This window comes from Giraffa tippelskirchi, chromosome 2 (genome assembly GCF_054371585.1).
Source record: "Giraffa tippelskirchi isolate mGirTip1 chromosome 2, T2T-mGirTip1v1.2.pri, whole genome shotgun sequence".
In the NCBI taxonomy this organism is placed as follows: Eukaryota; Metazoa; Chordata; class Mammalia; order Artiodactyla; family Giraffidae; genus Giraffa; species Giraffa tippelskirchi.
In genome coordinates this window covers 91,783,691-91,811,194 of record NC_137276.1, presented here as the reverse complement: position 1 = coordinate 91,811,194, position 27,504 = coordinate 91,783,691, and the positions used below count along the sequence as shown (strand labels likewise).

Genomic DNA, 27,504 nt, shown 5'->3' with positions numbered 1-27,504 from the left:
TTCACCTGCTTCTTTGATCCTCTGTACTCCTTTCTCTAATCTCATTTTTTTTCTCTTGATTATTCTCCTGCCTTTCTTCAATGCTCCTTCCTAAAGTTTTAGTCATATATATTCCTCCTGTATGCTCCTTACAATTTAATCTTCATTTCTTCAATTTTTTTCTTCCGTTCAGTCACTCCTTATTTCATATCTTGTTTTTTTGCCCATTTATTTTTTTAAATTCTTCATTCAATTCCTCTTTTTTGGGGGGGGGCATGCCAGGTAGCTTGTGATATCTTAGATGATGTTATATGCTTGCCACAGTTGGAAAAGAAATCATTTTTCTTGTTTGTCCTAGATGTTTTGGGGCAGTGTGCTGATTATATTTTCTACTGATAATGCAGATCTACAGTTAGGAGAGCGTGATATCTACACTCAAAGAGATTCAAGGCTCCTCTATGTGGTAGCATCATGTCCACATTGGCTGCTTCCCATCTTGGGTATATAAGCTCACTGACCCAGAAGAATGTACTTGCTACCATCATGTATATCTTTTATCCTAAGAAAATGCTTCTGTCTATCATGAAAACAAATACAACCCAGTTTGCAATCCACTAACTTCTGAGGGTCTTAGGCTCTCACATCTTATCATATGAGTTCTTGATATGCAAAAATGAAAACTTCATTAAAAATTTTTTCCATTTTATAGATTTATAGTGCTCTGGTATTTTAAATACCAATTCTCACTTTCACCGAGGTTAGGGGTAATCTATATTATGCTGACAAGGAAAAGAATAAAGTTCACTGGCCTCATAAAAATTTAAAATTTAGCTTTATTAAAACTAACAGAATTAATTACATCAAAATGAAAAATGGCAAAATTATTGAAATTTTACATGAAAGATATCTACAGGAAATTACATGAGAAGACTCATATAAACTGCATACCTCCTTCCTTAGAAAGATGCAGTAACCTAAAATATAACTGCCAAATCATGATCCTTCAAAAAAAACAAGAAAATAATATGCAAACTTCTTCAGCCTTAAAAGGCACCTCATGAATTTGCTGATTCTAAGTCAGATATGATAGTCTTGGTAAAATAAAAATCACTTTTTTCATTGAATCTACTGAATCTCAAGCAAATATGCCTATGGTCATCTTTTCTTGAAATCCACCCTTTCTTTCCTGTAGCTTTTAAATTATATCTTAGGCTTCCCTGGTGGCTTAAACTGTAAAGAATCTGCCTGCAATGCAGGAAACTCATTGATCCTGGGGTAGGGAAGATTCCCTGGAGAAGGGAATGGGTACCCACTCCAGTATTCTTTCCTGGAGAATCCCAAGGACAGGGAAGCCTGGTGGGCTACAGTCCATGGGATCACAAAGAGTTGGATACGACTGAGCGACTGACACTGTCACTTTTCATACCTGATTTTTATACAAGGTTTCCTTCAAGCTCGTAAGAGCATGAATACGGACATCTACATTTTCATGCTGAATTGCTTTCATGGATAGCTGAAGAGTTGTCTGAAGATCAGTACTCTCAGAGGTCTCCTATAAAAAGAGCACAGAGAGATATACCTTATCAGTTAACCACATCAGGAACCATTTCAGAAGGTCTGGATTTCCTACACCATTAACATTAAAGTAGTTAAACGGTACCCCAATTGAATGCAGTTTTAAAGAGTAATTTCTATCTCTTCCTTTGTATAGCATGTCAACTTTCAGTAATTCTCAGGGAAAGGGATTTTCTTCCAAAATTTTTAGTTTTAGAGAAAAATTTTATATCAACTAAATAAGAATTTACTTATCCAAAATAAATCCTTCTCGGTAAGAAATACAAGTTTCCTTTAATTTAAAAAGGGTTACATAAAAGCCTTGAACAAGGTCTACAGATTATGCAGATAACTCACTCCTTATTTTGACTATTTACTTTCTTATGACTGATGATTTACCCAGTAAAAAAGCATATAAAGTCTTCAGAATCAATCTTGGGATCTGCAGTAAATACATTTTCTACTCTGACCCATGCTGAGGTAGCCCACTTTCTGCCCTAAAATAAAATCACTAACAATCTTTTTTAAATTTCAGAGAGCTCACTGAACTTCCAGATGTTGGAATGATAGATGATTCTCCTTCTAAAGCTCAGAATTAGTCAGACCTGACATTTCTATACCATGGTTTATAGCACAAAGTAATTGGAATCTTCCCACAGCATTTTTTTTCCTTTACTCAGAGTATGCAGCTATGGTCACTTCTTTTAGGGACTATAAGTAAGAACATATTGATCTGGGTAGCAATGGCACAAAAACTGTATCCTTTGCTCTCTGTTCTATCTAATTCTATATTACATCTTTGATCCAGATGCTAAAACTTCCTTCTAAAAATAAGACTCAAGATAGCATTATACAATCATTAGAAATTAGGCATCAGAATATGACTATAATATCCCCAGACATCATTCTAAAGAATCTCTATTCAGTGTTTTAGCATTTGGAAATAATTTTGTATGAATGATCTCCTAAACCATACATAAAAAATTGAATACCTTTCTATATTCCTGTAGAACCGCTTTTATCTTTTTTAATTCTTGATGATCAGGTAAAAAATATATTTCATGAAGAAAATCCTGCACAGCATCCCTAACAGTCAGTTGAAAGAAAAAGAATTATTTACCAAATATGAACACTAAAAAAAAAACATACAAAGCAGAGGTTGAAACTAAGGCCAATTTAATTCACACTTAAAAGTGCTAGCTGATTGTAGATATGTCTAGGATGCTCAGCCAATACTGGCAAATAATCATATCTGAGAAAATCACCCTGTAGCAGTCTGCTACATTAGTGGCTCTGAGAAATCTCTATGTCTTGATATACACTCCCATGTAGAGTCACTTCAGCTTCAGTTTGGGCTAGGTGTGTGATTTGTTTTAAAAATTAGAATGTGGCAGAGGAGATGCTGAACTGACTTTGGGCCTAAGTGTTAAAAACGTCTGGCAGCTTCTGGTTTTGTTCTCATGAGAGTCCTGAGTCACCATGTAAGAAGTCTGGTCACCATCAGGGACAAGCTACATGGAGAGAGTGAGAAGCTCTGAGACTAAACGGAAAGAGGGAGAAGTCCAGTCAAGTCTACCTGCTGGTAAGGACAGCCAAGGAACTGACCAGCTGAACCCAGCCCAGACTGCAAAATTATCCGTACTAGGTTTTGAAGTGGTTTATAATGGAGCTGAAACTCCAATACTTTGGCCACCTGATGTGAAGAGTTGAGTCATTGGAAAAGATCCTGATGCTGGGAAAGATTGAGGGCAGGAGGAGAAGGGGAAGACAGAGGATGAGATGGTTGGATGGCATCACCGACTCAATGGACATGGGTTTGGGTGGACTCCAGGAGTTGGTGATGGACAGGGAGGCCTGGTGTGTTGCGGTTTATGGGGTCGCAAAGAGTCCGACATGACTGAGCAAATGAACTGAACTGAACTGATAATGCAGCAATAGAAACTCAACCCCAAAATACAAATTCTCACAAAGATATATTAGAGAAAAATATGTAAGTCATTCTTACTGGAGGTTACAACTTTTAACATGCTTCAAATATAAAGCCCTAATATTTCTAGGTCCAAGTAGAAGGGTCTCTAAATTCTATCTTTACTAACTCATGCAACAAACAGGTATTAAGTAACTCCTATGTGCTACTATTTGCTAGAAACTGGGGATGTAACAACCAAGAAAACTGCAATCATTCCTTCACTCAGAGAGCTTAAATTCTTCTCTCTAGTAGAGTGAAAGAGAATTGTTTCTTCATATGAAAAGGTAGAGAAATGATTCCTCTATAATAAACAGCAAAGATAAACTGTTTGTATAATAATCCAAAAGGTATTTGAAAAGTGATCTAGATCAGTGAAAGTGTTGTTCTACTATGTTCAGAATACCAAAAATAAAACTATTTTAATTGGAAAAAACTCCATTAACTTTTTATTCTTTATTTATTCCTTGATTGGATAGTTCCTGAAAATGACTAATGGAACTGCAATAGCATATGGATAAGTAAGTAAATAGTACTTAAATTCTAATTTTTCAGAAGCAAAGGAACCCTGATATACAACAGTATGTGCAAAAATGAAAAAAAAAAAAAAGGTGTACAGAAAGACATTCCAAACTAAAAAGCAGCCTGAGTGAAAAATAAAAATGGAAAGGAGTAATGCGTATTCTTGCATTAGCAATGTGGACTGACTACAGCCTGGTATCTACTTTGAAAACTCCTGGCAAAGAATTTTAAGAAATAAGATGTGGCCAGATTTTAGAAAGCTTTAAACATCCAGATAAACAATTTGGAATTCAGAAATGGAGAATCACAGAATGTCTCTGCATGCTGGAATGATACAGATAAAGAGATGTTTTAAAACATGAACAATACAAAGAAACATAATTAAAACTTAAAGGAAGGGAGGCTGGTTAAAGGGTTATTGCAATGAATAAGGGTTTGAAATAAGGCAAGCTGTAGAAACTATGTGATTAGCCTTCCTAACCTTTTTCATGCATTCAACTGTCTGCCTTTTAACTGTGAGAAGAAAGGTAAATTTAGCCTCATCTCTTTCAAAACTGATGAAAAACAATTTTGAGCTATTGATCTACTAACTATTAAGTTTAAAATATAATTAAAATAAAAGCTGTGTTACAACTGAAAGCCATGTCATATCAGTTTGATATGTATTGACTTTAAGCATGTCAATTACTTCTCTTTATTAATGGGCTCTAAATTAAAAGAATGTGAATAGTTTACCCACAGTCATCCTAATACCTTGATACAAAAATGCAGTAATAAAAAGCTGCTATCTCTATTTCATTTACAATACCTGTTTTCAATTATGAGGTAGTGAAATATAGCTGCAGTTTCTTTAGGCTGGACGTGTATGAGTGGTAACAAAGCTACTATTACATGACTGAGAAGGGAACCTAGATAAGCATGATCCAGGCAACGAACAAAGCAGTCCCAAGCTCTATGTGGAAAAAAAAAAGTTAAAAGTCACAACAGTTAATTATTAGCTGAACAAACAATGGTAAATACAAACAATAAGACTATAACGCATCTGTAAAAATGTAATAAAGATCAGTCAGTATACTCAAATCAAGTGACCTCTATCATACACTAAGTCAAAGAAAGCAAGATGAAAAACAAAGCTTATAATATGCTACCTTTTGGGGCAGGATTAATATGAAAATAAAAGCATCTGTGAGTGTGTATGCATTTGTTTATACTTTTAGAAAGGGAGGACTACACAAAATAAAATTAGACACATTTATTTTTAGCAATTTAGGAATGAAGGCTAGGTTCTTTGAGTGTAACTTATTACACAAATTTGAATTTAGGACAAAGTAAGTGTTTTATATGATTTTTAAATTAAATAAAATAGAAGGAAAAATCAACCTCTAAAAATATTAAGCAAACTGAAACAACTGAACCTCACAATACCAAGCAGATGGCTCAGGCACACAGGAAAGAATTATTTTACATGACTTTAAAACATATTACTCTTTCTTAAAAAAATTATCTTTCATATTCTTTTCTATTATAATTTATCACAGAATTTTGAATATAGTAAAACATTATTCTGACTGTACATCTCCAATAAAATTTAGTCAAGAACAAAAAGAAACTTTAAGAAGCTTAAACTGCATCCAGTAGTTTTGTTGTTAGCAGTAATACTGAAATTAAACTAAATTAGCAATCAGCCAAATCCTACGTGCCAAAATCTCAATGGCCGAAAAGAAATGTGGAGAGGGTGTTCAAGGGTTTAATCTATTTATAGGACTTACTTAGGGGGCCATACAATCAAATGTGTGACATTTTATTTGGATTCTAATTCAAACAAGTCAACATCTTTGGGGAAAACATCTCTGAGACAATTGGAGAAATCTGAATTTTAGAAGATATTAAGGAAATCCTTATTAATTCTGCTAAGTATAATAATTTATGATGGTTACATATTTTTAAGATGTCCTTATCAATTAGATACATCTAAGGTTTTAGAAATAAAATGATATGATATTGGGTTTTCTTTAAAACATTCTAAGTAACAATAAGTAGAAGTAGAAGGGTTAAATAAAATAAGATTAACAAGGTTGCTAACTACTGAGGTTGGGAAGTGAGTATGCAGGGGTTCATTATATTATTCTATTTCTCAGGATATTAAAAGATTTCACAGCAAAATGTTTTAAAAGAAGTAAACATATTCCCTTTTCAGTGCAAATGCCTCTCTATATTACATCTGGTTTGAACCCAATTTCCTTCAAAGGGATAAGAATTTAAGTTAGTGTTACTGGGAGATGCAAAATATCTAATGAACTCAGGTCGCCATTTACCTGCAACACAATTCAGGAAAATCATCCTTGAATCGAAGGCCAGTTCTCAGCGTGGTCATCATCTTCACCCTCACAGAACTGACATGTTTGGGTCCCATCAATTTCATCAAAGACATTAAACTGTTCAAAGCCTGAAAAGTAAGTAGGGCTTCAAAATAAAGCCATAAACAAGCTGGCAGGAGCAGATGAGCCCTAAGGACACGTGCTTTCCATCCTAATCTCAGTGTATATCTATTCTCTGACAACACAAAGCTTAATGGTGGTGGTTTATTATGTTCAAGTACTTATGTAAGAATTATAATTTGAAAAATACAAGTTGGGTTCCTTTTTTTTCTTGCTTTTGAAAGTGATTTGTTATTTTGCTCCTAATGGTCCTCTTAAGCAGTAATTTTCAAATTTATTAAAACCATAATACCTATTTTTTAAACTTCTTCATATCCATCCTAAACAGCTATGCAACACATGCATTTATGTCCTAATGGTACTAAATTTAAATGCTCTAATTTAGTAAAACAGGTAACTAATAACATACTCAGAAAATAGTACACACATTTTATTGTGTGGAACACAGAATCAGATTTGTATGAATAGCTTCAGATTCTAATGAATGGGTAAAGAAACTCTCTGGTCAACCTTAACTATGTGGAAAAACATGAAAGCTCTTTATGTTCTAAACGAACAAACCCTAATTTTCTTAGATTTGAGGTTATCCTTTCACTTGGGATAACAATAAGAAAGATTTTACATAGACAGAAGTCGCGTCAGGGATTAAATTCACCAGTTGACACCAAAAGAACAAGTATTTGTTGCTGAAATTTTTATAGATTAATATTGTACCCCGTCTTTCCTGGCTCTTTAAGGTCATTAAGAAAGCGGAGTATAGATTGAAAAAAAAAAGCATCCATTCATGGGCTTTTATTATAATTTTACTGACTACAGAGTGGGAAGCAATAAAAAGGAAAATTTAATCAGTATCTAAAATACTACCCCAAACTACTGACAAAAATTTCCATTTGTGATAGCAATCATAATGAAACTCCACTGTGCCAAATGCGTTTAAATATATACAGACAAATACAGAAGTTACTTTACTTTCTACAGCCCAACACTTTTGGTATTCAAAAACACCATGGGACATGACTCACATGAAGCCAATTTGGGTTAATGAATTTAATAATGCAACTTTTCTTTGCGCTGTCAGGGAGTGCTGGTCTCTTTTTTTTCCCATCGACCTAGATGTTGTGATGATGTGAGCATGAAGCTGCTGGGGCCATCACCTGGCACTTAAGTTAGAGCTAATCCAAGGAAATGTGAGCTAAGTGATTAATTCTGAGAATACAATATCCAAAATCAAGTTATGCCAGAAGCTATGTATTATCTTTATACTTTTAGTTACATAGGCAACAAATTCCTTCAAGCCACTTTGGGTGAGTTTTCTGTCCCTTATAAACAAAAGAACAGTAAATGATAAAATTTTCTTTTCAGATTCCTCAAAAGCATATGGAAGTTGTTCAGGAATACAGAATATCGTGTTTGATAATTTTTTTCTTTGAATGTTTGAAGCTAGAAGCAGATGTCTCCTACATATTCTATATGAATTCTGTTCTGGCCCTTTGTAACCAACTATCATCACCTACCATTTTCTTATCTTCAATGCCAACACTGGAGCTTAGTAACTGCATATTGAAAAAAGCCAAAATGCCCAACAACTTGGGTTGCAAATAATCAGCCTAAGGGGAAAAAAAGCCAACACATAAAAAAGGTACTACATAGTTTCATACAGACCAAATTTCATAAATCAACCATTTATTTAATATCATTTCTGTTTTATCTAACTGTATTAGAATACTAGAAATAACCAGTTGCAGAATTACATTTCTCCCAAAGCATATATTGTCACATGTAATACTTTAAAAATTAATAAAACTGATTCACAATTATCATGATAATATATGAGATAATATATGATTAAATAGTTCTGTACCATGAGAAAATCGTAAGCTTTTGAATTAGAGTTGAGCTATGGTAGAATCCTCAGGATCTGACTCATGTCAGAATCCAGAGTGGTGAGGATATTTATCTTAAGGAGAAGAATAGAAAGAGACAAGTGAATGTCCTTATTTAGAGCATTTAGAGCTAAGGTGGGAAAAAAAAGTTACTTGAACAAGGAACAGGTACTCTGCCAGAGGGGCTTTTCCCAGGTGCCACAAGTGGTAAAGAACCTGCCTGCCAATGCAGGAGACATAGAGATACAGATTCGATCCCTGGGTCGAGAAGATCCCCTAGAGGAGGAAATGGCAACCCATTCCAGTATTCTTGCCTGCAGAATCCCTGCAGAGGAGCCTGGTGAACTACAATCCAAAGGGTCACAAAGAGTCAGACATGACTGAAGCAACTTAGCACGCACGCACACGCACCCTGCCAGAATGACGGTCTACCATAGCAGTCAATATCCCCTGAGGAAATAGTAAAAGGGCTACAAACCTTGGGCATCAACAGCTACAAGTTAGGTATCACTAATTATGGCATTTGGGGTCTCCTGAAGTGGACGGGGTTAACTCTTTCTTGAAAGAGGGGCGTAGAGGAGAGGGTATGGAATTTAAGTCAGCCAAACTTGGGTCCAAATCCCAATTTTAAAACTTCCTAGTTTATGATGTTGGATGAATTACTCAGCTCTTCTGAGTCTATAAGATGGGAACAATGAAAGTATCAACTGCATAGAGCTGCTGTAGAGATTAAATAAGATAATATGTATTAAATACTTAGAATACAGCAAATGTTAATATTATTTATTATTTAATATTATTACAAACTGGGACTGTGAGTACTCTGCAAAGAAGAATTTTCCTCTCTATAAAAGTCTTCAACAGGGGGCTTCCCTGGCAGCTCGGTGGTAAAGAATTCATCTGTCAGTACAGGAGACAAGGATTCGATCCCTGGTCCAGGAAAATCTCACGTGCTGTGGAGCAACTAGGCCTGTGAACCACAACTACTGAGCCTGTGCTCTAGAGCCCAGGAATCACAACTACTGAGCCCACGTGCTGTAACTACTGAAACCTGACTGCCTGTGCTCTGCAACAAGAGAAGCCACTGTGATGAGAGGTCAGCACACCACATTGAAGAATAGCTTCCGCTCGCCACAGCTAGAGAAGAGCCTGCACAGCAACAAAGACCCAGCAGAGCCAAAAATAAATAAATAAAATTTAAAAAAAAAATCTTTAACAAAATTAGTTAGGACAAGGACATGAGTAATGTGCATGTTTAAGCTTCCACAATAAACACAATGAAGGTGTGATAAAAAACAAAAACAAAAACAAAAACACCTCATATATAGGCAAGAAAGGGACCAAAAACAAGGAGGAGAGCTGGGGAGAAGCAGCAATTAGAATATTTTCCAACTCCAGGAAAAAGTTGCGTTGTTTGACACCGAGGTACCTAATTCAAGTATCTTTAGGTCAAACACGCTACCAGGTTGGATGAGGAGGTAAGAAAGGTGTACACTAGCTCACTGTAGTGAGGAAGCTTAGTGTCCACCTAGTCAAAGATATGGTTTTTCCAGTAGTCGTATATGGATATGAGAGTTGGACTATAGAGAAAGCTGAGTGCCAAAGAACTGATGCTTTTGAACTGTGGTGTTGGAGAAGACTCTTGAGAGTCCCTTAAACTGCAAGGAGATCAAAGCAGTCCATCCTAAAGGAAATCAGTCCTGAATATTCATTGCAAGGACTGATGCTGAAGCTGAAACTTCAATACTTTGGCCACCTGATGCGAAGAACTGATTCATTGGAAAAGACCCTGGTGCTGGGAAAGATTGAAGGCAGGAGGAGAAGGGGATGATAGAGGATGAGATGGTTGGATGGCATCACTGACTTGATGGACATGAGTTTGAGCAAGCTCCAGGAGTTGGTGATAGACAAGGAAGCCTGGCGTGCTGCGGTTCATGGGGTCGCAAAGAGTCGGACATGACTGAGCGACTGAACTGAACTGTACTGATGTGCCTGGGAGGCCAACCAGATTTCATCACTCAAGATTCCTTTTCCTCTGGGTTTCCCACTAAATTCAGTCAAGTGGAGCCACCAACAGGGGAACAAAGGGCAAGAGTAGAGAGTGTGATATTTATAACTTCCTGCACTATCTAGGTCGTGAGGTGCTTCTGGCAATGGTTATACTCCTCCACGACAAGAGCCCTTCCCAAGCATCATGGTTCTAGCTCTCTGGTGACACCGTTTCTTCTTGCCCAGGAGTAAGGGGAGCATATGTTTTCTGCTGTTTCTAGTCTTGGGTTCCTTAACATTCCCTGTTAGTTCCCTTAACCTTGCTCATGTCAATGAAAATAGCCCTTTCATTAAATTATTTTCAATGAAACATTTTCACGTGTGCCATCTGTTTCCTGCCAGGATCTAACTTGCATTAAGTCCACAAGCCCAAAGTTCAAGAGAGCTCTGGACTAGAATTTCAATTATAAAATCATCAAAATATAAATCATATTAAAGGATCAGAGGAATTCAGATTCCCTCTCATTTAAGGAGAGAATATTTATAGAGAAAAAGACCCAATCACATAGTACTGAATCTAACATATAGAGAATAAGTAGATAAAGTACAGGTTAAGAATGAGTGGACAACCACCAATGAATGAATATAGGAATGAATATTACACACATACACACACACATGTATATGTATATACAATGGAATACTGTGCTTAGTTGCTCAGTCATGTCTGACTCTGTTACGCCATGGACTATAGCCTGCCATGCTCCTACGTCCATGAGGATTCTCCAGGCATGAATGCTGGAGTAGGTTGCCATGCCTTCCTCCAGGGGATCTTCCCAACCAAGGGATCCAACCCAGTCTCCCGCATTGCATGAGGATTCTTTACTTTCTGAGCCACCACGGAAGCCCAAGAATACTGGAGTGGGGAGCCTATCCCTTCTCCAGGAGAACTTCCTAACCCAGGAATTGAACCAGGGTCTCCTACATTGGATTCTTGACCAGCTGAACTACCCGGGAAGCCCAATGGAATACTACTCAACCATAAAAAGAATGAAATAATGCCATCTGCAGCAACATGGATGAACCTAGAGATTATCACACTAAGCAAAATGTCAGAAAGACAAATACTATATGCTATCACTTATACATGGAATCTACAATATGGCACAAATGAACTTATCTATGAAAAGAAACAGATTCACAGACAGAAAACAGACTTGTGGTTGCAGGGGTGGGAGAGGGATAGATTGGGAGTTTGTGATTAGCAGATGCAAACTATTATATATAGAATGAATAAATAGCAAGGCCCTACTGTATAACACAGGGAACTATATTCAGTATCATGTAACAAACCATAACAGAAAGGAATATGAAAAAGAATAGATATATATGTATAACTGAATCACTGTGCTTCACAACAGAAATTAACAAAACACTGTAAATCAACCATACTTCAATAAAATAAATTAAGAAATAAAGAATGAGTGGACAGTGAAGCAAAAAGAAAATCAAGAAAATATGGTGTCACAGATGTCACATAGGAAGGGATGGTCAGCTGTACTGAACGCCAGTGAAAGTCAAATAAGACAGAAAAAGAGAGGCAACCACTGGATTTGATAGCAGGAAGATCATTTTTGACCTTGACAAGATGAAAATTTCAGTAGAATATTTCAAACAGAGTCAGAGTTGAATGAGCTAAAGAATGGTGGTAAATGAGAAAGCCAAGACAGAAATCTCTCAAGATATTTTGCTGATAGTACTTTGAGTACCTTCAAGGAATGAGGACAATCAAAAGAAAAAAATAGTAAGTCTGAGATTTATATGTTTTTTCTACATGAAGAAATAAAATAGTAAGATGATTTCAGATACAAATTTAAGACAGGGAAAGACAAAAAGGAATATTTTCTAACCTGCCTTAAACCCAACAAAGAATTTAAATATAGTTTAGAACTGATAAAGTTAGTATGTTGTGCCAAGGAAGGGATAGTGGCATGGGGGGAAGCTATGAATGTATTCTGATCCATAGTTAAAAGGTAGAGAAGAAAAATAAACAGTTTTATCCAGTGAAAAAATAAAATCTAAAATCATTTGAAAATGTATATTTTTCAATCCTGATATGTATGCTGTGACCACGTAATTTAAATAAAGTCTTTTCAAAACAAAAATTCCAATTTAAAATTTAAATAAATCTCTAGCATTTGGGAAATACATAAAACTTCTGTTTTTTCAATTCCACAAAGCTATGAAGAGGAGAAAAACAAACCAAGAAACCCATATAATGTATTCCTTACCATAAGTTCAGGTGATGTGATATCTCTTGGGCCTTGATATGGATCATCACTAGATGCAAATGAGGCAAGTATTGACAAACCATTGAAAACCTGTTGATAGTGTTCTCCAATACGGAGCAATAATTCATTATGCAGTCCTTGGAAATCTTGTCTCAGCAGGCTCCCCAGTTCAATTTCTGTTTCATTCTAACCCAAAGACATAATAAAAAAGAAAAAAAGTTGGGTTTTTTTTTTTCTCCATATTAACATCTTGGTAATAAGTGTATTGATTTTAATACATTATTAGTTAATCAGGAGCTCTGGATCAGGTGACAAGAATTACTAATAATATTAAAAAAGGCACTGGAAAAGGATTCTAGTCTTGACTATTACTGGTAGGTGTGCCATGGGCTACAGGTAATAAAGAGAAGTGATCAGACTTTATCCTGAAATAAAAATTTTAAAAGGGAGTATAGTTTTTTTATAAAGTTTTAAAATGTCATTACATTCAAGGAAATGTAACCCCTGAGAGGAAAATTAGTGGCTCTGCCTCTCTGCCTTAGCTTTCTCATCCACAAAATGGAAAAATAATAGTACTTTATCTCACTGGGTAACTGAGAGGAGTTACGCAAGTGAAATAATCCATAAAAATTGCTTAGCTGTTTCTGACATGTAAGCATTGGAATGCTGTTACCATTCCACTTTTATAGTACAGATTTTCTTTCTCAAAATGAATAAATACACTCAATATTCAAAAAGACTCAGGTAGAAAGAGATCCATACTTGGCATATCATGAAATATAGGAAATAAATTAACATTGGAGAAAAACAATAGTTACATATGCATATCTGACAGGTTCTCTTGTTCCCATGTAGCCTCTTATTCCTCAGATTTCGTTGCTACTATGACACCAAAAATAGCAGCACAGGCTATAATTTTAAATTTGAAAACTAGCAAGAAAGTGGGCCAAACTGTAATCACAGCACTAAGTAACTAAATTCAATGCTGTCATTATACTACAGTTGAAGGATATTGCCTCTTCTGACAGATATAGTTATCTATCATTAGTCATTGGTAGTTCCAATCAATTAATAAATTCTAAATGAAATTAGTTGAGAAGCTGATCCATGAATGGATGACTATCATATACCATCATGGTAAAACAATCAAAAGAAAACAACAAAAGAAAAATTCTATTTAATACTCTTCTTTGGCCCAGGACAATACTTATTTATGCACCACTTGAACTTATATTACCGTAAGATAGATTATAAACTACTCACTCTACTTCCATAAGAATGTCATAACAGCTTTCCTATAATGCTGCTGCTGCTGCTGCTGCTAAGTCGCTTCAGTCGTGTCCAACTCTGTGCGACCCCATAGACGGCAGCCCACCAGGCTCCACCGTCCCTGGGATTCTCCAGGCAAGAACACTGGAGTAGGTTGCCATTTCCTTCTCCAATGCATGAAAGTGAAAAGTGAAAGTGAAATCGCTCAGTCGTGTCCGACTCTTAGCGACCCCATGGACTGCAGCCTGTGAGGCTCCTCTGTCCATGGGATTTTCCAGGCAAGAGTACTGGAGTGGGGTGCCATTGCCTTCTCCATCCTATTATGCTAATTGATACAAAAGAGTAAAACATATACAAATATTCAATTACCTTTAGATAATGAAGGGCACGTTCTAATTCATCCTTGGAACAGGAACACACCAAATGGGAAAAAATATACTTGAAGTTATTTATTAAAATCTCTCTACGATTGACATTTAATTGTTTTCCTAAAGTTCGAATGAGAGCAGAAGCTGCAGGGCTTGCTTTGGCAGCAAGGTCAGGTAGCAACACTTGTAATGTTCTCTGAAAAAGAAACACTACAATTACCAAAAAGCACATTTGACCAGGTGATAAAATATTCACATGAGCTATGTACAAAAATAATTAAAAATATCACCCAAATTTGGAGTCCACCTACGACATATCTGAATTCAGATTTACCACTTATTCACTCAACAGACATGTACTGAGCATCTACTATGGCACGGGCACTGCAGATACAGCAGTGAAAAACAGGCAAGGTTCCTGATGGCATAAAGTTTACACTGGAGGTAGGGAGAGATAGACAATAAATAAATAAGCTAATGTTCAAGCAGCAAAGAAAATAATTTCTTATTAGTACATATTCATGCTCTTAATTAAAGCAGAGGTTCCAACTTGATTTATTATTTGAGCTAACTAGTATTTAGACAATAAACAAGAGAAGCCATAAACACAGTTTTTAACTTCTTCAAATTAAGAAGTTGATGCTACAATATTAAAGAAAACCTTTTTAATACACCGCCATCCCAACATGGCAACAAATCTATTTTGATTTTGGTCTATTTCCTTTAAGATCTTGTTCTTAAATAATACATAAAATTCCAAACATAAAATGATTGGCCTTTCATTTATTCACATATCTAACGAACAACTACTACATGTCAGTGACTATTCTTGGCACTGAAGATGTGACAGTAAACAAGACCCAAGCCCTACCCACAGAAGCATTTATACCTTATTTGTGTTATGCCTTTCAACTTAATATTAGTCCAGTAAGACTGGACATTATAAGGTAGTTTCTATGAAGTATTTATTTAACTATTGTGTTACAGCACATAATATTGGAGAAGGCAATGGCAACCCACTCCAGTACTCTTGCCTGGAAAATCCCATGGACGGAGGAGCCTGGTAGGCTGCAGTCCATGGGGTCACGAAGAGTTGGACACGACTGAGTGACTTCACTTTTACTTTTCACTTTCCAGCATTGGAGAAGGCAATGGCAACCCACTCCAGTGTTCTTGCCTGGAGAATCCCAGGGACAGAGGAGGCTGGTAGGCTGCTGTCTATGGGGTTGCACAGAGTTGGACACGACTGAAGCAACTTAGCAGCAGCAGTGCATAATATTTTATGACCTAATTATTAGATACTTAAGTTTCTTCTCAGGGTTTTGTTTATTTGATACTTGGAAAATGCTACAGTAAACCTCTGTGCTTTGAGGCTCCCAGATGAAATTACTGAATGAAAAGGTAAAATATCTTTGTAGTCCTTAATGTATAGTATCATGGTTCCTTCTAAGATTTGTCCAATTTACACGCAATTTAATTTTGTTAAAATATAAAATACTGTAGGGAAACATTTTACATAGATCATTATTATAATTTATTAACTAATAATAATAAATTTTGCCTTTGGGAAAACATAAGAAGATAACCTACACCATCCATCTTTGAAACCTCAGCCCCACTAATGACTTTTCAAAGGCTTCCCAAACCACTACATACTATAAACTCGATTATCTGAATTCACATGTCATCTGTAGCATTAGTTTGTACTCCCACTCCTTAGGGATAGATATGATCATATTAGACTTTGCATTACCAACGAAACCCATCATAGCACTAAAGACATAAGTGCTTGGTAAACTGAATTAATTAGCATTAATTAATTAGTATTAACTTTTCAAGATAGCTAACGATAAAGAGCAATGACTCAAAACAACACATATTTCACTTTTATAACATAAGTAATATTATCATATCAAAGTCAAAAGATAACATGTAAATTTGAAAATCTATGGTCCTCATTATACTTGCCAGATAATAAACAATGCCAGATTTTCTTAAAAAATATAGAGAGAATGGAATAAACACAAAATACTGAACTGAAAACCTCAATAAAGTCAACTATACTTTGCAACGTACAGTAAGGAAACGATTAAGATCAGGAAAGTCAAAAACATTGGCAATTTCAGACAAGGTATTTAAAGCCATTTCTCGCTGGTGAGCCACATCTTGTTTTCGCATCTCAGCATTCTGGCATGGAGTACTAGGAAGTGCCGTCATCTGACTGGAGTGGAGGGATTCTACCAAAAACTAGAGCAAAATGATGTTAGTTTTCACACAAGGAAGAACATTTAACTACTATGTTTTAGGCCAACATAAAGACCAGTATCAGAGTTCTAAACGTATTACCTGAATAGTTCATTTGATTTTTATAACAACCTTAATGAGGTATAGATAAACACCCTTTAATAGATGAAGTAACCAGGCTTAGTTAAACTGGACTATGTTCTTAAGGATTACACCACTAGCAAAGAGCAAAGCCTGTATTTTAACATTTCTCAACTTTTCAGACTGAACCTTTCTTGAATGAACCTTTCTTAAAACAAAGTACCTTATCCATAATATCAAAGTGTAAAAAAGTTTATCACTAAAAGAAAGACCAATAAAAAAAAAGAGTTCTCTCAATAGATTAACACTAGAGTGTAATAATTATTATAAGATGATTTTTTTCCCCTCTCCCATTTATAGCCTACATCTTCGGACTAGGATGCTAAAATATAAAAATGACAAGATGTAGGGTCTTTTAAATAAACCAAATACATCATTAAAAAATGAAATATCTCTCTTAAAGCAAGAAAGTAAAACATATATATGTTCTTTTTTTAGCTTTTGCAAAGTAATGTTATTTCCTTTAGTCAAGGCCAGTGCTGAATCTCACCTGACAGATGGGTTTCTTATACTGGCTGAAAAAGTTCTGCAGTTTAACACTTTTAGCCGCAACCAACGCTCTAATTTCTGTGTATGCTGCTCCAGAGACAGACGCTGACTTGGATAATAAACAATGCAATAAGTGCAAGAGTGCAAAAGGTACCAAATCTCCTTTTGCTGCCCTAAAATTATTTAAAAAAAAATTATCATCAATGTCTTGAAAATAAAAATCTATAAATAAATGCAAGCTGTTATCACACTTCTCTCTATAACATCACAACTCTCATATCACCATTTCTAACAGCAGGCAAACAAAAAAGGTGAATGGCCACAATAAATAAGGAAGTATACGAAAGCTGCCAAACTTACCTTCCAATATCCCCTGTTGTAAGAATCAAGGTATCCTTCAATTCATTATTTCTTGAAATCTGAGCGTGCGTATATGCTTCCTTCATCCTTAAGACAAAAAGCTAGAGCAATAATATTAATTAGTTAAAGAAATTTTTAGAACAAGGTTTATGAAAATACATAAAAACAAAAATTTGAAATAAAAGTCATCAACCTCTTTTATAAATCCATCCTCAGCATCCAAGGATTCCAATATATGCTTGATATTTCCACTAAAAGCCACTCTAACATCCTTGTCTGGATCTTCCATTAAATTTAATAAAGTTCCAAGAATCATTTTTACATCTGTTTCATCTTCTCTAAAATCAAGATGCTTACAAAGATGATGCAGATTTTCTATGAAAGCTAAAAACAAGAGCATATAATACCTAAGTTAACACATTAAATTAAAAAGTTGTATTATAAAAATATTGCCAATAAATAATACACTACAAAGAACGCTAAGTTGTCTTATAAGGTCAATATTTTGTGTTTAAATTTATAAAGCGTATAGAATTGTGGAGGATTAAAATGAATACTTGAAAAACTAATACCTATAAATTTAAATTTACTTTGTGGATTTCACTGATGGTCCAATGGTTAAGAATCTGCCTGCCAATGCAGGGGACATGGGTTCCATCCCTGGTCAGGAAAGACCTCACTTGCCACAGAGCAACTACGCCCATGCACTACAACTATTGAGCTTGAGCTCTAGAGGCTGTGAGCCACAGCTTCTGAAGCCTGCCCTATAGAGTCTGTGCTCCACAACAAGAGAAGCCAACACAATGAGAAGCCTGCACACCTCAACAAAGAATAGCCCTTGCTCACTGTAACTACAGAAAGATGGCACGCAGCAACAAAGATCCAGCACAGGCAAAAATAAATAAATAATCTTTTACATTAAAAAAAATTTACTTTATGCTTTTTAGTAAAAGTTATACATAATTTAAATCTAAAATAAATTCTAGAATTTTTAAAGTTATAAAATGATTACTCACTCAGATTTTTTAAATTACTGGGATAGACTTAACAGCACATTTCTGTAATCTAAAGAAGTGTGAAGAAAGGGAAAGCTTGTTGTTTTTGTTGTTCAGTCACTAAGTCATGTCTGACTCTTTTGTGACCCCATGGACTGTAGTCCACCAGGCTCCTCTGTCCACAGGATTTCCCAGGCAAGAATACTGGAATGGACTGCCATGTTCTTCTCAAGGGAATCTTCCCCGTCCAGGGATCAAACCCATGCCTCCTGCTCTGGCAGATAGGTTCTTTTTCATTGAGCCAGAGTCTCTTGGACTGTAAGGAGATCCAACCAGTCAATCCTAAAGGAAATCAGCCCTGAATATTCACTGGAAGGACTTATGCTGAAGCTGAAACTCCAATACTTTGGCCACCTGATGTGAAGAACTGACTCATTGGAATAGACTCTGATGCTGGGAAAGATTGAAGGCAGGAGAAGGGGATGACAGAGGATGAGATGGTTGGATGGCATCACTGACTTGATGGACATGAGTTTGAGTAAGCTCTGGGAATTGGTGATGGACAGGGAACTCTGGCGTGCTGCAGTCCATAGGGTCGCAAAGAGTCTGACACATCTTAGTGACTCAACAACAATAACCACCCAAAGCAAGCCATCGTCCAAGTATGTGTATACATTTCATGCTCCCAACAAATTCATATACCATTACCATTGGAAAGTGGTAAAGATATAATCTGTACTTCTCAGGGGGCAAAGTATCTGACTATTTGAAGTTCTGAAGGTCCAAAGCAGTGGCAGGGGACACATTAAGAAGGTCCCTGGGATCACTAAAAAGGATACAGGATACTGAACCTCACAATATTGAACCAAACAATAGGTATGTCCCTTACACTGTCCAATCACAAGAGCATTTTAAAACTCTAAAAATTACTTCCCTTGTTAGCTCTGTGATACAGTCTAATATCAGACATCCTGTTTATGAATAATTACATAAGCACTGAATCTATCAAGCAAGTCTAATTTTTTAAGGCTTCAGGCTAACTCCACCATTGTTGTTTTTTTTTTTAAAGGAGCTTAAATAGGTTTTAAAATATTAAATAAATCATAACAAACCACTTACCAAGTTTCACTGGGCTAGGTGTTTTTTTTTCCAGTAAGAAAAGGAATGGTTTGCAAACAGAAGCTTTTAGTCGAGAAGATGAACATTCAGGTTGAGAAGCGACTTTTAGGCTCTTACATAAGAGGTCAATATGCCCATATTCAGAGAAAGGTTCTGTTAAAGAACTTGTCAAATAAAACTTGCCATGAAGTGTACAGACAAGCTGACCAAGTACAGATGCAAATTCTTTTTTGACAATGTCAGAATCATCTTTGACTTTATCTCTAGGGGGGAAAAAAAAGTACTAAATCTTTTGGTTTAATTTTGCGGTCTAAATAGTCTTGTTTCACCTGGGGCAAAAGTACTGATTAAACAAAGAATAGAAGCAAAAAAATTTTAATTCTAAAACTAAAAGCAACATTTGTTCTATATATCCAGCAATAAACATAAATTTGTATATATGATATCTGTCCAATCAAGCTGTATATTCAAGTTAAAATATTAATACATACACAAGAATCTTGGGAACTCTGTTATAAGGATCCTGCTGCTGCAGTAAGATAAAGAATCCATTAATACAGCTTGTCCGGATTACTTCATGAGAGCTCTGCAGGGCCCAGCTGTAAACTGCTGTTCTCCACTCAAGGTGTATTCTTCTTGGAAACAGAGTCAGAAGAAATACACATCGTGATTGGGCCTGTGGTGCTAAAAAAATTAAGTCTATTAATCAAGATTTCTAAGTGTTAATTTTACACATACACACCATACATATTTATTCCTTATTGTAAAGTCAAATAACATTTAAAATACATACAGCATTTAATTAAAAGCTCCTTTTCCACATACTAAGAATGTGCACTGAAAAAGGTCCATGTATAATCTTGCTAGTAACAGGGAAATCCAAACTGAAAATTACACTCATCAAATAGCAAAAAATATTTGTTTAGGTAGTTACATCTTTGACTTTTTTTTTTTTTTTTTGGCCACACCATGCACTTGTGGCATTTTAGCTCCTGACTAGGGATCAAACCTGGGCCCTCTCCAGTGAAAGCACAAAGTCTTAACCACTGTACTGCCAAAGAATTCCCTTTCTTTTTTAAGATAGCAAAAAATTTAAAATTTGATAATGCCAAGTGCTGGTGAAGATATGAAACAAAAGGAACTCATATTTTGGTAACAGTAATGTAATATGGTATGACATCTTTGGAGAACCATGTGGCAGAATAGAGCTGAGGATGCATAAATCCTACAATTTATCCCTTTCTACATGTCTAATTCCTTTTTGAATTATTAAAAAATGTACCTTATTTTGTAATTATTAAAAAACAGAAATGATAAGTGTTAGAAGTTTTATACAGAGATAAGTTAAAACAAACCAAATCACACATACAGAATCTTGTGACCACTTACAGTAGCTATCTGAAATCCTCTGGCTTAATGTTAGAAGACTGGTGGCAAATGTGGTCAACTTTAAAGAGTCATCATCAGAATGGAGACAAATCCATGGAAGTGAGAGCATTCCACATAAATCTTCCAGGATATGATCTTCAAATGAAGTGTTAACTACAGAAACACACAATAGGTGATTAATGATATCTTTTCCTTAATCATATTTAGCTATGTCTTCTTTCAATTAAAAAAAAAAGACATTCTACACATCAAATGGAATTACAACAAACATTCAATAAACAGGGGCTCTTAACACCACCCTTACGGCAGAAAGTGAAGAAGAACTAAAGAGCCTCTTGACGAAAGTGAAAGAGGAGAGTGAAAAAGTTGGCCTAAAGCTCAACACTCAGAAAACTAAGATCATGGCATCCGGTCCCATCACTTCATGGCAAACAGATGGGGAAACAGTGGAAACAGTGGCTGACTTTATTTTTCTGGGCTCCAAAATCACTGCAGATGGTGATTACAGCCATGGAATTAAAAGATGCTTACTCCTTGGAAGGAAACTTATGACCAAACTAGACAGCATATTAAAAAGCAGAGACATTACTTTGTCAACAAAGGTCCGTCTAGTCAAGGCTATGGTTTTTCCAGTGGTCATGTATGGATGTGAGAGTTGGACGGTGAAGAAAGCTGAGCGCCGAAGAATTGATGCTTTTGAACTGTGGTGTTGGAGAAGACTCTTGAGAGTCCCTTGGACTGCAAGGAGATCCAACCAGTCCACGCTAAAGGAGATCAGTCCTGGGTGTTCATTGGAAGGACTGATGTTGAACCTGAAACTCCAATACTTTGGCCACCTGACGTGAACAGCTGACTCATTGGAAAAGACCCTGATGCTGGGAAAGATTGGGGGCAGGAGGAGAAGGGGACTACAGAGGATGAGATGGTTGGATGGCATCACCGACTCAATGGACATGGGTTTGGGTAGACTCCGGGAGTTGGTGATGGACAGGGAGGCCTGGCATGCTGCAGTTCATGGGGTCGCAAAGAGTCGGACATGACTGAGCGAATGAACTGAACTGAACTGAATATAAAGATGATGTTCTGAGGTCTGTGAATCCAAAGGAATTAAATGTGACTTTATATAAATGTGCATTTATATTTTTAGGAGAATAATAGCATTCTTTAGATTCTCAAAATAAAATTTAAAAGTTATAAATAATTTCTATTGACTGAAAAAGAATACTAAAGGTATTATACAAATAAATTTAGAACTTATAAATTACTGATACGCTTAACAGAACTGAAATCAAGAATAAACTTTTGGGCATTCCCAACATTGGTTCATTTAGGACTCAGGCAAAAAAGAAAACCTATTTCCATACTGATTACTGGTTATTTTGATCCATTGCTTTTTTGCACTCACCTTGAATATACATCAAAGCATCATATATTTTTACCACTTTGTCAATAATTGTCTCCAGATCAGGTTTCTGAACAGATTCTAACAAAGTCCTACAGTTGTCAAGCACCTTTGTGTAAAAATCCACAGACATCCAAGTTATCATTACCGAAGGTTTCTTCTTACACTTCTGTTGACAGTCCTTGAAATTATAGCTGCAGTTAAAACATTTTTTAAGACAATTAAAATGAATTTTATTATAGTCAAAACTAATATTGTAGTAAGGCAAAAGAAATTGTGAGTATAAAACTAACCTAAAACTTTAAACCAATTCAAAGTAAATATGCATATCAATTAATATATCATTATTATTTTAAGTTTAATCTCTTTAGGTCAGTCTAAATCACACAGGATTTGGTAAGTAAAGTTAATCTATGCTATTTAAATGTGATACCACCAGGCTTTAAAATAACAGAAGATATAGCTGTGTAAACCCTTTCTTAATAATAGGACAAAAGCAGCCTTTATCCAAGTTAACTATGACTTCAAGTTATCTCAAATTCCAAATTTAAGGCAATCTAAATTAGTACAGCTTCTTTAATCTCCTTCATAACTTTGTATTAGCTAGTTAAGAGTGACTCAGGAAAATTAAAAGATTTAAAAAAAAAAAGGAAAACAAAGAATGAGTTAGGAAACACGGAATAAATGATCATATAAAAAATTACCAAGGAGTGTTGTTCTATAACATGGCAGTAAAAAATAAGACAATCTTCAGAGAGGGTTCACACTTTATTCCTTCTGATAGAGTCATTAACCTATATTAAGAATACTAAACTAAAAATATCTCTAATGAGTTTTAAATTCCTACTTTTATAATCAAAGGGAAAAGTTCTTTTGATGAAATATTTGGCTTTAAGGGCATTGAATTTTGAGTTGTATACAAAAATGTTCTACCTTTCCACCCCAGAAAGTTAGTTCAGGCTTCAGACAAAAAAGAGCCTCAATTTTGAATGTGCAAAGAGGACATAAAAACATTTACTTCACAGAATTGTTGTAAACATTAAATAAGATATGTACAGTACTTAATACAGTATCTGGCATTTAGCAGATGCTCAATAAAAAACAAATTTCCCTTTCACTGAAAAATTTTGTGTTCTAAGGTCACAAAAATCAAGTGAATAAAGAGGTCTTCCAAAACAATAAATTCAAATGTGTTACACAAAACCCACCCAGAAAATACAAGTTGTTTTTACCAGTCCATGTTTTGATGAGAACAATGAACAGTACACAGAGCAGTCAGCTGTAGAATGACAGCAATTCCTTCTAAAATCGCAGTAATAGGAGTCGTCACATTATTGGATTCAAGGAAAATTTGAAGGTCCTCAGCCTTCTGTTTCAGTGCACTCCATAATACGCTCTTTTTGTTCATATCCACATGTTTAATTCTGTAATTAATTATAACCAGAGTGTAAAGATTCATATTCATATGAATTTATATAATCTTGCTTGTACATGAAAAATATTTCAAACAAAAGATAGCATGTAATGGCAACTACTGACATTTTGTTTGTTTTGTGCTATACCATTTGGCTTGCGGGATCTTAGTTCCCCAATCAGGAACTGAACCCAGGCCATGGCAGTGAAAGCACTGAGTCCTCATCACTGGATCACCAGGGAAATCCCTACAACTACTGAACTTTATAACAACTTTTACAGTTGGCTAAAATATGGGAATTCTTTGGTTACATTACAAAAAAGATAATTTGTTAACATTTTTTAAATTGTGGATAGATATACAGTCACAGAGATTTTTTAATGTATTAAAAAGTCAAATCAGAAAATAAATAAATAAATAAATAAAAAATAAAAAGTCAAATCAGGCAAGTAAAGACTTTTAAGTAACCATATTTAGTCATGGAATCTTTTATACTAAAATAGACTACAAGAACTATTAGACTTTTTAAGCACTCCTTCGACTACTTATAGAAAGAACAAATGTTCTTGGTGTATTTAAGGCAAAGCACTTAAATAAAGGTGATTTTTAAGTCACTAAAGTTTTATTAAGTGGCTAACTACAAACTGAATGAAAGTCATACTCAGTCTGTTCTGGTGCTCTTTTGGAAGAGTTTAAAGATGAGCTGAGTCGCCGCCTTTTGGGTGATAGCCCATTGCTATTACTGCTGAGGTTTTCCTGTTGAATTTGGCACTGAACTTCATCAATGATTTCCATACTTTCCATTTTTAAGGCTGCATAAAGTGGGCCCAACAAATACTGAGAAAGCAAAAATAATTTAAAAAACTATTTCTTAGAAAATAAGTTTATATGTATTATTCATAGATAGCAAAAATGCATTAGGTATTAAGATTCCAAAGAAGGTAAATTATTTTCAGAGTCTCATCAAACAAAACAAAAACCTAAGTTAATCTAATTATTTCACAGTGTATACATAGACACATATATAGCTCTATATCTAGAACTATGGTTCTATAGTTTTAGAAGGCCTAAGACAAATCCTTCTATAACCTGTTTTCCCTTGACCAAAATGCCACAAAGAAAAATTCTACAAGGAAATGACTAACTTCTTTTATACAACAAATCTAGCAAGATTTACAGATAAAGCAAACTAAAATATTTAATCAATTTATTGCATATCTATCGTATCACACTCCTACAGTTCAAATAGAAAAAAAGGCATAATTTGGCATGACTAGTACTATATACTCATAGGTTTTCTAGAAGTGATTGATTATAACCTGTCAAAGAAAAAGTCTAGGTGAGTGCTCAAAGTTTTTGCAATGAAGTTGATACCTGGCCTCCCTTTTAATTAATAATACAGCAAACATGTTTACTCTTCACAAACTCTACTTTAAAACATTCTACTCCATTGGCCATTCCTTACCAACAGAGCAAACAAATCTTTCTGAAACCAAATTAAAAATCCGTAATAGGAAGCCAAAGTAGATTATAAAAAGTATCCCATTCTGAATGTACATTATTATAGATATTCTAGCAACCAAAAAAAAGATATTCTATTTCCTCTTTATTACTCTTGCACAATGCATACACTTAAATTAAGGCAAAAATATACGCTTAACAAGTAACCTTAAAAATGACTTACCTCCACACCTGCCTGAACTCCAAGCACATCTACAAGAGCTTTACAAATATTTCTCACATAAATCTTCCTGACTTGTAAAGCAGATTCATACCCAGCTGGCACATATTTAAGGAAATATTGCAGTAAGTGGCAGAAAGCTGCTTTTAGCAAATCAGACTTAAGCTGCAAAAGCACACCATCTTCAAACATGACACAGAGTTTTTCTAGCAGCATATTTAAGTAGACAGGCTCAATATTCGTATAAGCTTCTGTTTCAGAGGAGAACAGGGTCTTTATCAGCTTTGATAATGGCTCTTCATAGAGTTTCAATTGGTCAGCATCCATTTCTACTAGTTGTTTTAATAGTTCCAAAAATGAGCTGAAAAAAGTGCTGGCTGGTTGTGCTGGTAGTCCTCCAAGCTCAAAGAGTTCAGTTAAAAGGCTAATTGCTAAGGATTTAACTTTTGGACTCCCATACTCTAGCAGAACACAACCTATTTGCCAAAGTAAGAGTTCCTGCCTTCTAAAAAACACAATTGCAATAATACGAATAAGAACCGTCAATAAAGTGACTTCAATAAACTCTAAATTTTGCATATTCATGAGCTGCAAAGGAGCTGGCTGTAAATATCCTACATGTTCATCGAATTGACTTAAAAATCGGTGAACTACCACTGGCCATTCCACAAAGTGTTCTACTGCATCTCTTTTGTGGAGGTAAATCAAGTCTTCAAAAAGATGTAATAATTCCTTCATCAGTACTCCAAAAATAGCAGGACTCTTGCTTTTAAAAAGAAATAATAATGCACAGATGACTTCACAGATTTTTTTGTGTAACATATGACAGGATGGAGTGGCTGCAATCCGCAGAAGTCTTGTTATGATCCAATTACTGAATTCTTTGAAATAAACAGAAAAAGATATTAAATAAATAAGTATATTAGAGTGCTACTTAATTTGCTAAACGCTTGATTTATTTTTAAAGTATAAACTTCATTGACAAAATACTCTAAAACATTCCCTACACAATGGAAACATATTATAATAATTTAGAATACCAATTTGGAGTCAGACAAGATCCTAGCTTTCCACTTAGTAGTTGTGTGAACTTTTCATTTCTCTAAACTTCCATAACTTCATCTTTGAAAAGGGGACAATGACACCTACTTTATATGTTACCCTGACCAAGTAAGATAATATATATGAAATTTTCAGCATAGTGCCCAAAGTTAACTAAATGCGCAATAAATAGTTATCATTCCCAACAAGTATTATTGAATGGTGACTCTGCCTCAGATGCATAAGAACAAATCAGTCATGGTCTTGTCCTCCTAAATCCTACAATATAATTTCTCGAACTTTTACACTGCAACTAAGAGATATATTTTATATAACAGTGTAGCATAAATATGCATATTATTTTATTTAATAAATAATATAAGTTTCATAAAATATTACTTATTCTGCAATGTACTATGGTATTTCTAGTCAATTATATTCCATCTTCAATACCCACTAAATGGGTTAAAACCTATTATTTAAAAGTCAGTGTAGCAAAGAATATAGATTGACAACTATTTGTAATGTATTAATAGTTTAATAAGTACCACAACAGAAGAAATGTAGAGCACTTTGTATCAACAGAGCACAAAGAAAGAAGAACTAAGCTAGTCCTAGCACAGACCATCAGTAATGGTCAGAAAAGACTTTTTAGAGGACATACTATCAAAGTTGACTCTTAAGATTCAAGCAAAAAAAAAAAAAGATTCAAGCAAAAAATTTTTAAATACTCTAGGCATTGTACAGAAAAAAAGATATTTGCTTTACATCTCTTTATGATGAAGCCAACAAAGGGACAAAAGTAGTGAGAATAAAGAAAAAAGCCTGGAAAAGTTTCAACATCCAGAATGGGAGTAGTAAGCTTGTTCTGAGAGGGCCAAATATGAAATATTTCAGGCTTGAGGGGCATATGATCTCAATGTCAACTACTCAGTTGTCTTTGAAGTAGCTGCAGACAATACATAAATGA

The 27,504-nt window shown here is 35.1% G+C and overlaps 1 protein-coding gene across 6 annotated transcripts in view; it reads right to left on the bottom strand.

Annotated features, from left to right (window-relative positions):
- Positions 1–27,504, bottom strand: part of ATR (ATR checkpoint kinase) — a 123,601-nt gene that overhangs the window by 80,668 nt on the left and 15,429 nt on the right. For 5 of the 6 annotated variants that reach the window (XR_014076640.1, XR_014076641.1, XM_081569519.1 and 2 more), the window contains exons 4-21: positions 25,497–26,374; positions 24,474–24,649; positions 23,631–23,822; positions 22,402–22,592; positions 20,997–21,149; positions 20,099–20,291; positions 19,608–19,870; positions 17,687–17,877; positions 17,494–17,594; positions 17,135–17,306; positions 16,336–16,506; positions 14,261–14,455; positions 12,623–12,808; positions 7,974–8,066; positions 6,337–6,467; positions 4,830–4,973; positions 2,526–2,619; positions 1,406–1,531 (exon numbers count right to left, since the gene is read on the bottom strand). Coding sequence is in view for 4 of the 6 variants with exons in the window: in XM_081569519.1 (XP_081425645.1) it covers positions 1,406–1,531; positions 2,526–2,619; positions 4,830–4,973; positions 6,337–6,467; positions 7,974–8,066; positions 12,623–12,808; positions 14,261–14,455; positions 16,336–16,506; positions 17,135–17,306; positions 17,494–17,594; positions 17,687–17,877; positions 19,608–19,870; positions 20,099–20,291; positions 20,997–21,149; positions 22,402–22,592; positions 23,631–23,822; positions 24,474–24,649; positions 25,497–26,374 (3,650 nt within the window). In the remaining 2 variants the exon portion in view is untranslated. The remainder of the gene's footprint in view (positions 1–1,405; positions 1,532–2,525; positions 2,620–4,829; positions 4,974–6,336; positions 6,468–7,973; positions 8,067–12,622; positions 12,809–14,260; positions 14,456–16,335; positions 16,507–17,134; positions 17,307–17,493; positions 17,595–17,686; positions 17,878–19,607; positions 19,871–20,098; positions 20,292–20,996; positions 21,150–22,401; positions 22,593–23,630; positions 23,823–24,473; positions 24,650–25,496; positions 26,375–27,504) is intronic. The other variant, XM_081569520.1, reaches the window with a different exon arrangement.